At 52.7% G+C, this 12,042-nt stretch overlaps 6 pseudogenes across 1 annotated transcript; all 6 read right to left on the bottom strand.

Annotated features, from left to right (window-relative positions):
* Nucleotides 1-28: 28 nt before the first annotated feature.
* Nucleotides 29-3,093, bottom strand: GL50803_0050422 (pVSP; annotated as a pseudogene; the record flags this gene model as incomplete).
* A 51-nt stretch (nt 3,094-3,144) lies between these two features.
* GL50803_0050424 (pVSP) lies at nt 3,145-4,994 on the bottom strand (annotated as a pseudogene; the record flags this gene model as incomplete).
* A 51-nt stretch (nt 4,995-5,045) lies between these two features.
* On the bottom strand, nt 5,046-6,899 carry GL50803_0050426 (pVSP; annotated as a pseudogene; the record flags this gene model as incomplete).
* Nucleotides 6,900-6,961: 62 nt separating this feature from the next.
* GL50803_0050427 (pVSP) lies at nt 6,962-8,668 on the bottom strand (annotated as a pseudogene; the record flags this gene model as incomplete).
* A 114-nt stretch (nt 8,669-8,782) lies between these two features.
* GL50803_0050428 (pVSP) lies at nt 8,783-10,639 on the bottom strand (annotated as a pseudogene; the record flags this gene model as incomplete).
* Nucleotides 10,640-10,690: 51 nt separating this feature from the next.
* On the bottom strand, nt 10,691-12,004 carry GL50803_0050429 (annotated as a pseudogene). Its single transcript has one exon. A coding segment is annotated over exon 1 (1,314 nt).
* Nucleotides 12,005-12,042: the final 38 nt, after the last annotated feature.

Here is a 12,042-nt window from a genome sequence, read left to right on the forward strand (position 1 = left end):
ACCCATTGTACAGCATTCACTACCCAAGTCACGCCTTCCCCCTGCACACGAACCACCAGCAGAGGAAGCCCACGAGGCCCCCCACGACAGCGATGACAGCCACGGAGATCCCTGCTATGGCACCAGTACTGAGGCCGCTCTTGTTGACGCTTCCGCCGGTGTTGTCGCCAGTGCCGTCGCCCATCACGAAGCACATGAACGCACCGGTGGATGACACCGTGCACTGCCTGCACCCAGCGAGCCCCTCAGAGCACGGATTACACTTTGTCCCAGCACTCTGCGGTTTGTAATATCCAGTGCTGCATGTAGCACAGGCGTTAGCGTCGTTAGCAGCCGTGCATGTCTCGCAGCTAAGATGGCACCTTTTATTGGAACAATCGCCATTATCAGCCGTTAGACCACTGGCACATTTTGTACATTTTCCTCCCTGCACTGTAGTACACACTTGCTTGCCAGGCTGTCTATCTGTCTGATAGCAACCGCCATCTTTGAGGAAGTAGTTATTTTCACATTGAGTGCATGCTCCATTACTCACCGTAGTGCAAAATCGTGTTCGCGTATTGGCCGCACAGTTGCCATCCAGTGGTGCCTGTTGAGTGTTCTTGCACTTTGAGCAGTATGCAGTTCCTCCTATCTGAGCCCCACACTCTGCGCATCCATCGTTTGTAGAACTCACGCTGCACTGGTTCATGCACGTGCCCCCATTGGCAGGAGTATCAGCATCTGTATACTGAAGCATCCTCCCAGCAGGACAAGCCGTACACTTATCAGCGCCCTCACCCTTGCACTCTACGCACGCATCGTTGCACTTCTTGCACTTTCTGTCAGTGTCATTTCCGTAGTAGCCCTTGAGGGTCGTGCAGTCAGATACGCATTGACTGGTTGGGGTGAGGTAGTACTCAGACAGACACTTTGTACAGACCTCCTTATCGGCACCTTCACTGGTGCACTCCAAACAGTGCTCTGTGTTACAGTTACTGATTGGTTGGCATTCAGTCGATTCAGTATTAGGTTGGAGTCCTTCGTTGCACTCGCACACTTGGCTATCCTGTCCGGTGGCCTTGGGGGTAGAGTTAGCAGGGCAACTAGCAACGCACGACTTTCTGTTGAGACCAAAGATGGTCTTCGTATCAGTCGTACACGTCTTACAAACCACTCCGTTGGCGCCTTTCTCACAAGTGGTGCAGTCAGTTGTTCCAGCCGACACACATGTATTGCACTCCTTTGCTTCTTCATCAACGTAGTGGGTTGCCGGACAACCAGCTGTGTCAACGCACGTGCCGGTTGTGGACTCGCCATCCTTCTTCAGGTACTTCTTGGTCCCAGACGTTTTACACAGGCTGCACTTCTGTTGCTCCTTGGCCACGCACACAGCGCAATTATCATCTGCACACGCGGTGCACTTCTTCTCGGTAGCGTCGATGAAGAAGCCCTCCTCATTAGTACACGCCTCTGCGCTAACACAGCTGGGTGCATCGCCAGCTTTAAAGTAGAATCCATCAACACACTCCCCACATATATTGTCCACCACACAGCTCTTGCAATCACCCACAGAGCATGTCACACACCCACTACCACCCTTGTTGGGCTTCTTACCACTGTCACAGGCAGTACACACAGCGGCAGTCATACCAGCTGTTGTTAGAGCTGCGGGGCTGTACACTGGGAGCAGCCATGTACCCCCACATATGCCTTAGCGGTACCTTGAGGATCTACTAGTGTGCCTAGGGGGTTACTACATGCCAACACGGACTGCTGAGCATTGGATGCCCCTGGTACCAGGAAGTACTTATTATTCTCATTAACAGCGGTACAGACACCGTTGGCTGCTGTCTTGCACATATGTTGTCCAGGTGGACTCTGAGTGCTATAACAACCACCCATATATAAGAAATATCCTGTAGTACAAGACTCACAGACATGGTTGTTACAAGTATTACTTTGAGCCTCACTAGCACAGAGACCATCTATAGGATACTTACTGCTATCCCCACAGTATGAACAGTAGTGCTTTGTGGTGCCCTGATCATCTATTATCATGGCATCACAAGCACCAGAGGTACCCCCACAGGCAGTATCATCTTCACATACCTTTGTACATGTAACAGGACTGGTACCACTCTGCTTGCGATAGTTCACCTTACAGTCAGTACACTTGAAAGTACTGGCCTCCATTGTGCATTGGGAGCACCCCTCGATGCCCCCATTGTTTGTGTCATCGCAGGCGAAGCATTCTCCAGGAGTGCTACTGACCTTCAGGAAGAACCCGGTCTTGCAGGTTTGGCATTTGGTCTTGTCAGCTTTTTCAGAACATGTGGCACAGTTAGCACCACAGGCCTCACACGTGGCGGCAGGGCCATTTCCTTCTTTGATATACCCTTCGAGGCATTCTATGCATTCTGGTTTCTGACTTTGCTGCTTAGTACATGTCTTGCAGCCGGCAATGCCTTTGTTCTTTGGTTCTGAATCCGACGCTGCGGGATCACTGCACAAACGACACACGTTGTCTTCGGTCATAAAGAGACCGTTATCAGCTCCTTGACACCCGGCGTAGTCTTTTGTCACACAGGTCGAGGTCCCATCAAGGGTCGTCCTGGGGGTCTTATTGGTCCCGCAGTTGGTGCACCTTGGCTTTCCCGTGGCATCATTATATTCACATGCGGTGCACCCAGCTATGTCGGGATCACATGCCTTGCAGGTCCAGGTCTTCTTGTCTGCGTACTGGGTTGCCTCGCATCCACTAGCATCTACACATTGATTATTCTTCAGGTACTTCCCCTCAACGCAGGCGGTACACTGAGTCGGAGTATCAGCTGAGCAAGCAGAGCAGCCGTCTCCGCACTTCACACATGCACTGTCCTTCGTAACGAACCCTGCTTGACACTCTGTACACGTGGCCGGTCCGCTAGTGCCCGTGTGGGAGCATTCTGAGCATCCAGCGACTCCCATGACCCCGTTTCTATCTATAGTATCGGAGCACAAGATGCACTCACTACCAGGCTTCTGAGGTGTAACTGGGTTCTTGAACAGGCCGTTAGCTGTCTTACAAGCAGTGCACAGTCCTCCCTCAGCCTTTGTGCATATCTCACTCCACTATCATACTATCACCCTCTATCACACATTGTACAGCATTCACTACCCAAGTCACGCCTTCCCCCTGCACACGAACCACCAGCAGAGGAAGCCCACGAGGCCCCCCACGACAGCGATGACAGCCACGGAGATCCCTGCTATGGCACCAGTACTGAGGCCGCTTCTGTTGCCCCCGCTGGGCTTGGTGGACACGCACGCCTCACCCTCCAGCCTGTAGTCGTCCCCGCACTGGCCGCACTTGTTCTCCTCGCTGCACCTGACGCACCCGTCGATATTGCAGGCGATGCACTTCGTTCCGTCTGTGTTCGGCCTCTGGTCTTTACTGGTACAGGCCTCGCACTTATCGCCTGCTCCACAGTGCGAGCATCCACTAACGGTACATGGGAAGCACCCGCTCCCAGCCAGGTTGGGCTTGTTGTTGTTGGTACACGCTGTGCACGTGGCGGCAGTCATGCCACCATCAGATGGAGCTGCTGGGGCTGTACACTGTGAACAGTTGATACCCCCACGTATGCCTTAGCAGTATCACCAGTGCCTACTAGTGTGCCTAGGGGGTTCTCGCAGGCCAGGACAGACTGATCAGTATTGGATGCCCCCGGGACCAGGAAGTACCGGCCGTTCTCGCTGGGGGCGGTGCACCTCCCTCCCTCGGCAGTCTTGCACATGTGGCTGCCAGGAGCCTTCGACACATCATAGCAGCCGCCCATGTACAGGAAGAACCCGGCAGCACACCGGGTGCAGACGCCATTGGCACAGGTGTTGTCACCCTTAGTTCCTGTGCAGATCCCATCGATGGGGAACGTGGCGGGGTCTCCGCACAGCGAGCAGTACTGGGAGAACGCCCCGGCGCTGTCAACGACGACCGCCCCGCAGGCCCCAGACGTCCCCCCGCAGGCCGTGGGGTCCTCGCAGGCCTTTGTGCACTTCACCGGATTGGTTCCCTCCTTGCGATAGTTGAGCTTACAGGAGTTGCAGGTCAACGAGCCAGCGAAGGTGCACGTTGCACACCCATCGACTCCATCTGTCGGGTTATCACAGGGGACGCATGTGCCGGGGGAAGTGCCCCCTCTCAAGAAGAACCCGGTCTTGCAGGTTTGGCATTTGGTCTTGTCAGCTTTCTCAGAGCAGGTTGCGCAGTTCTCGCCACAGGCGTCACATGTGAAGCCGCTGTTGGTGTTCTTGATGTACCCCTCCAGGCACTCTGTGCAGGTCGGCGGTGTGGCGCCAGTCCTCGAGCACTTCTTACAGCCGACGATGCCCTGGTTCTTCTTCTCTTGCTCTGTCACTGCGTCGCTGCATAGAATACACGCTGTTGCGTCGTCTTTCATGAATAGCCCACTATCGGTGGCTTTGCAGCCGTCGTCTGTCTTTTCCACGCACGTCGTCGTCCCGTCGGCAGCAGTTCTTACCAGCTTCCCGTTACAATCGGTGCACCTCGGCTTTCCCGTGGCATCATTATATTCACATGCGGTGCACCCAGCTATGTCGGGATCACATGCCTTGCAGGTCCAGGTCTTCTTGTCTGCGTACTGGGTTGCCTCGCATCCACTAGCATCTACACATTGATTATTCTTCAGGTACTTCCCCTCAACGCAGGCGGTACACTGAGTCGGAGTATCAGCTGAGCAAGCAGAGCAGCCGTCTCCGCACTTCACACATGCACTGTCCTTCGTAACGAACCCTGCTTGACACTCTGTACACGTGGCCGGTCCGCTAGTGCCCGTGTGGGAGCATTCTGAGCATCCAGCGACTCCCATGACCCCGTTTCTATTTATAGTATCGGAGCACAGTATGCACTCACTACCCTTCTCTGGTGTTGCAGCCGGGTTCTTGAACAGGCCGTTATCTGCCTTACAAGCAGTGCACAGTCCTCCCTCAGCCTTTGTGCATATCTCACTCCACTATCATACTATCACCCTCTATCACACATTGTACAGCATTCACTACCCAAGTCACGCCTTCCCCCTGCACACGAACCACCAGCAGAGGAAGCCCACGAGGCCCCCCACGACAGCGATGACAGCCACGGAGATCCCTGCTATGGCACCAGTACTGAGGCCGCTTCTGTTGCCCCCGCTGGGCTTGGTGGACACGCACGCCTCACCCTCCAGCCTGTAGTCGTCCCCGCACTGGCCGCACTTGTTCTCCTCGCTGCACCTGACGCACCCGTCGATATTGCAGGCGATGCACTTCGTTCCGTCTGTGTTCGGCCTCTGGTCTTTACTGGTACAGGCCTCGCACTTATCGCCTGCTCCACAGTGCGAGCATCCGTCAACGGTACATGCGAAGCACCCGCTCCCAGCCAGGTTGGGCTTGTTGTTGTTGGTACACGCTGTACACACAGCAGCAGTCATGCCACCATCAGATGGAGCTGCTGGGGCTGTACACTGTGAACAGTTGAGTACCCCCACGTATGCCTTAGCAGTATCACCAGTGCCTACTAGTGTGCCAAGGGGGTTACCACATGCTAATACAGACTGATTCTGATTGGTTGCCCCAGGGACTACGAAGTACCTATTGTTGGCATTAACAGCGGTACAGACACCGTTGGCTGCTGTCTTGCACATATGTTGTCCAGGTACTGTATCAACCTTGTAACAACCTCCCATATACAAGAAGTAGTTGTTAGTGCATTGTGTACATACACCTTGATCACATTGATTATTTGCTTTAGCACTATTACACTTCCCATCTATAGGATACGTATTAGCTTCTCCACAGTATGAGCAATAATGATGCTCTACACCCTTATCATCAATCACTATTGCATCGCAGGCACCAGAAGTTCCTCCACAGGCAGTATCATCTTCACAGATCTTGGTGCATGTGACAGAGCCAGTACTGCCCTCCTTGCGATAGTTAGGCTTACAGTCAGTGCACTTGAAAGCACCGTTGTTAGAGCAGACACTGCAGCCTTCGCGACCCTTATCGTCTACGCTATCGCATGGGACGCACTTCTTCCCCTGTTGATCTGTAGTAGTTACTAAGAAGTATCCAGTCTTGCAGGTTTCACACTTATTTGGATCACCAGCAACAGAGCATGTGGCACAGTTATCACCACACTTGTCTGTACATGTACTAGTACCACTATCAAAGAAGTATCCATCGAGACAGGCTGAGCAGGTTGGATTGTCACTTCCTGTTTTCGTACATGTCTTGCAGTTGGCCTTTCCTTCGTTACCAAGAGTTGAATCTGTCACATCACTACAAAGAGCACACGTTTTGTCCTCCTTCATAAATAAGGCCTCGTCAGCGCCCTCGCATCCTTCAAGCGTCTTCGCCACGCAGGTCGATGTCCCGTCGAGGGCCGTCCTGGGGGTCTTATTGGTCCCGCAGTTAGTGCACTTCGGCTTCCCCGTGGCCTTGTCGAAGGAGCATGCCGTGCACTCTGCGTGTATCGTACTACATGCCTTGCATGTTCCCGACTCCGGGTCAGCATACTTATCATTACCACAGCTATCAGTACATTGATTCCCATTGAGGTACTTCCCCTCTGGACACGATGTGCACTGGGTCGCCGATGTCTCACAGGTGGCACAGTTCCCCTCGCATGGCTTACAAAGCTTGTTGTTTAGGAAGTACCCCTCTTGACAGGTATTACACGTGGCAGGTCCTGCATTCCCTGGTGCCGTACACTTGAGACAGTTGGCCACTCCCGTATATCCATTCGCTCCCTTGATATCAGAGCACAAGATGCACTCCCCACCAGGAGTCACCTTGTCTGCCCTGTTCTGGAATATGTACTGACTATCTGTATTACAAGCAGTGCACACTCCACTACTGGCCTTTGTGCATATCACACTCCACTATCACACTATCATCACACTATCACCCTCTATCACACATTGTACAGCATTCACTACCCAAGTCACGCCTTCCCCCTGCACACGAACCACCAGCAGAGGAAGCCCACGAGGCCCCCCACGACAGCGATGACAGCGACGGAGATCCCCGCGATGGCCCCCGTGGAGAGCCCGCTCCTGTTGGTACTCATAGACACACAGGAGGTCCCACTGCTGTCTAGACTGTATCCATCAACACACTCCCCACACACATCATCCACCACACAGCTCTTGCAATCACCCACAGAGCACAGCACACACCCAGTACCATCCTTGTTGGGCTTCTTATCACTGTCACAGGAGGTGCATGTAGCGGCAGCCATACCAGCTGTTGTTAGAGCTGCTGGGGCCGTACATGCCGAACAGCCATCTACCCCCACATATGCCTTAGAGGTATCACCAGTGCCTACTAGTGTGCCAAGGGGGTTACCACATGCTAATACAGACTGATTCTGATTGGTTGCCCCAGGGACTATGAAGTACCTATTGTTGGCATTAACAGCGGTACAGACACCGTTGGCTGCTGTCTTGCACATATGTTGTCCAGGTACTGTATCAACCTTGTAACAACCTCCCATATACAAGAAGTAGTTGTTAGTGCATTGTGTACATACACCTTGATCACATTGATTATTTGCTTTAGCACTATTACACTTCCCATCTATAGGATACGTATTAGCTTCTCCACAGTATGAGCAATAATGATGCTCTACACCCTTATCATCAATCACTATTGCATCGCAGGCACCAGAAGTTCCTCCACAGGCAGTATCATCTTCACAGATCTTGGTGCATGTGACAGAGCCAGTACTGCCCTCCTTGCGATAGTTAGGCTTACAGTCAGTGCACTTGAAAGCACCGTTGTTAGAGCAGACACTGCAGCCTTCGCGACCCTTATCGTCTACGCTATCGCATGGGACGCACTTCTTCCCCTGTTGATCTGTAGTAGTTACTAAGAAGTATCCAGTCTTGCAGGTTTCACACTTATTTGGATCACCAGCAACAGAGCATGTGGCACAGTTATCACCACACTTGTCTGTACATGTACTAGTACCACTATCAAAGAAGTATCCATCGAGACAGGCTGAGCAGGTTGGATTGTCACTTCCTGTTTTCGTACATGTCTTGCAGTTGGCCTTTCCTTCGTTACCAAGAGTTGAATCTGTCACATCACTACAAAGAGCACACGTTTTGTCCTCCTTCATAAATAAGGCCTCGTCAGCGCCCTCGCATCCTTCAAGCGTCTTCGCCACGCAGGTCGATGTCCCGTCGAGGGCCGTCCTGGGGGTCTTATTGGTCCCGCAGTTAGTGCACTTCGGCTTCCCCGTGGCCTTGTCGAAGGAGCATGCCGTGCACTCTGCGTGTATCGTACTACATGCCTTGCATGTTCCCGACTCCGGGTCAGCATAAGTGTTTCCATCGCATCCAGTATCTTGTACACATTGATTACTCTTCAGGTACTTCCCCTCTGGGCACGATGTACAATGATTCTGACCACTTCCATCGCAGGTCAGACAAGCTTCATTACATTTGACACATGTCTGAGCGTTCTTATAGTATCCATCTTGGCACTCTGTACACGTGGCAGGTCCTGGACTACTGTCTGACTTGGTACACTGTGCGCAGTTAGCCACCCCTGTATATCCATCTGCCCCATTGACATCATGACAGAGGATGCACTCACTACCAGGCTTCTGAGGTGTAACTGGGTTCTTGAACAGGCCGTTATCTGCTTACAAGCAGTGCACACTCCATCACTGGCCTTGTGCATATCACACTCCACTATCACACATTATCACACTATCACCTCTATCACACCATCACCATTGTAAGCATTCACTACCAAGTCACGCCTTCCCCCTGCACACGAACCACCAGCAGAGGAAGCCCACGAGGCCCCCCACGACAGCGATGACAGCCACGGAGATCCCTGCTATGGCACCAGTACTGAGGCCGCTTCTGTTGCCCCCGCTGGGCTTGGTGGACACGCACGCCTCACCCTCCAGCCTGTAGTCGTCCCCACACTGGCCGCACTTGTTCTCCTCGCTGCACCTGACGCACCCGTCGATATTGCAGGCGATGCACTTCGTTCCGTCTGTGTTCGGCCTCTGGTCTTTACTGGTACAGGCCTCGCACTTACCGCCTGCTCCACAGTGCGAGCATCCGTCAACGGTACATGCGAAGCACCCGCTCCCAGCCAGGTTGGGCTTGTTGTTGTTGGTACACGCTGTACACACAGCAGCAGTCATACCAGTCTCAGATGGAGCTGCTGGGGCCGTACATGCCGAACAGCCATCTACCCCCACATATGCCTTAGAGGTATCACCAGTGCCTACTAGTGTGCCAAGGGAGTTGCTACATGCCAATACAGACTGATTCTGATTGGTTGCCCCAGGGACTATGAAGTACCTATTGTTGGCATTAACAGCGGTACAGACACCGTTGGCTGCTGTCTTGCACATGGACTTACCCGGCTGAGTTGACACACTATAGCAGCCTCCCATGTACAAGAAGTATCCTGTAGTACATGATGTACATGTATGATTGTTACAGTTATTCCCCTCTTTCTTTTCATTCCCAACACATAGTCCATTAATGGGGAACTCACTGTCCTTTCCACAGTATGAACAGTAGTGATGCTCCTTCCCTGTGTTGTCGATCACTATTGCATCGCAGGCTCCAGAAGTACCACCACAAGCCGTGGGGTCTTCACAAGTCTTCTCACACGTGACCGCTCCTCCAGCCCCTACCTTCTTTTGGTAGTTCACCTTACAAGAGTCACAAGTAAACGAGCCAGAGAGGGTGCACGTTGCACAGCCGGGCACTCCATCTGTCGGATCGTCGCATGGGACGCACTTCTTGGCCCCGTCATTCTTTAAGAAAAACCCTGGCTTGCACTTTTCACAGGTATCTATAGCGCCTCCTGGCCCGCACTTTCCGCAATCGCCAGCGCACGCAACGCATACGGCGGGGTTACCGTTCCCGCTGTCGTAGTAGCCATCGAGGCACGTCTTGCATTCTGGCTTAGCGCCGTTCTTGCTGCAGGTCCCGCAACCGGGGCTTCCCTTGTTATTATCTGTCTTGCTGCTATCGTTGCTACATAGTATGCATTCGGCATCTCCGTCGCTCAAGAAGTTCTCACCAGTTGCTCCGCTTTGAGTGCAGGTGCCGGCGTCTATACACGTAGTCGTCCCGTCGGCCTCTTCCTTGACTATCTTAGCTCCATTACATGCCGTGCACTTTGGGCCCCCAGTTGCCGGGTTGTACTCACACGTGGTGCAATCAGTTATTGCAGACGCCTTGCAGGTCATTGTCACAGGGTCAGCATAAGTGTTTCCAGTGCATCCATCACTATTCACGCATGCATTATCCTTCAGGAACGTATTTCCCTTACAAGAGGTACACTGGGTCGCCGATGTCTCACAGGTCAGACAAGTACCATCACATTTGGTACATGCCTGAGAGTCCATGTAGTACCCATCTTGACACTCGGTGCACGTGGCCGCTCCTGTATTGCCACCAGGTGCCGTGCACTTGAGACAGTTGGCCACTCCCTTGTTCTCATTCGCTCCTGTGGCATCATGACAGAGGATGCACTCCCCACCAGGGGTCACCTTGTCTGCCCCATTCTGGAATATGTACTGACTATCTGTATTACAAGCAGTGCATACTCCATTACTGGCCTGTGTGCATATCACACTCCACTATCATACTATCACCCTCTATCACACATTGTACAGCATTCACTACCCAAGTCACGCCTTCCCCCTGCACACGAACCACCAGCAGAGGAAGCCCACGAGGCCCCCCACGACAGCGATGACAGCCACGGAGATCCCTGCTATGGCACCAGTACTGAGGCCGCTTCTGTTGCCCCCGCTGGGCTTGGTGGACACGCACGCCTCACCCTCCAGCCTGTAGTCGTCCCCGCACTGGCCGCACTTGTTCTCCTCGCTGCACCTGACGCACCCGTCGATATTGCAGGCGATGCACTTCGTTCCGTCTGTGTTCGGCCTCTGGTCTTTACTGGTACAGGCCTCGCACTTATCGCCTGCTCCACAGTGCGAGCATCCGTCAACGGTACATGCGAAGCACCCGCTCCCAGCCAGGTTGGGCTTGTTGTTGTTGGTACACGCTGTACACACAGCAGCAGTCATACCAGTCTCAGATGGAGCTGCTGGGGCCGTACATGCCGAACAGCCATCTACCCCCACATATGCCTTAGAGGTATCACCAGTGCCTACTAGTGTGCCAAGGGAGTTGCTACATGCTAATACAGACTGATTCTGATTGGTTGCCCCAGGGACTACGAAGTACCTATTGTTGGCATTAACAGCAGTACAGACACCGTTGGCTGCTGTCTTGCACATATGTTGTCCAGGTACTGTATCAACCTTGTAACAACCTCCCATATACAAGAAGTAGTTGTTAGTGCATTGTGTACATACACCTTGATCACATTGATTATTTGCTTTAGCACTATTACACTTCCCATCTATAGGATACGTATTAGCTTCTCCACAGTATGAGCAATAATGATGCTCTACACCCTTATCATCAATCACTATTGCATCGCAGGCACCAGAAGTTCCTCCACAGGCAGTATCATCTTCACAGATCTTGGTGCATGTGACAGAGCCAGTACTGCCCTCCTTGCGATAGTTAGGCTTACAGTCAGTGCACTTGAAAGCACCGTTGTTAGAGCAGACACTGCAGCCTTCGCGACCCTTATCGTCTACGCTATCGCATGGGACGCACTTCTTCCCCTGTTGATCTGTAGTAGTTACTAAGAAGTATCCAGTCTTGCAGGTTTCACACTTATTTGGATCACCAGCAACAGAGCATGTGGCACAGTTATCACCACACTTGTCTGTACATGTACTAGTACCACTATCAAAGAAGTATCCATCGAGACAGGCTGAGCAGGTTGGATTGTCACTTCCTGTTTTCGTACATGTCTTGCAGTTGGCCTTTCCTTCGTTACCAAGAGTTGAATCTGTCACATCACTACAAAGAGCACACGTTTTGTCCTCCTTCATAAATAAGGCCCTCGTCAGCGCCCCTCGCATCCTTCAAGCGTCTTCGCCACGCAGGTCGATGTCCCGTC

Source organism: Giardia duodenalis (assembly GCF_000002435.2).
Source record: "Giardia duodenalis strain WB C6 chromosome Unknown tig00000004, whole genome shotgun sequence".
Lineage (NCBI taxonomy): Eukaryota > Fornicata > Diplomonadida > Hexamitidae > Giardia > Giardia duodenalis.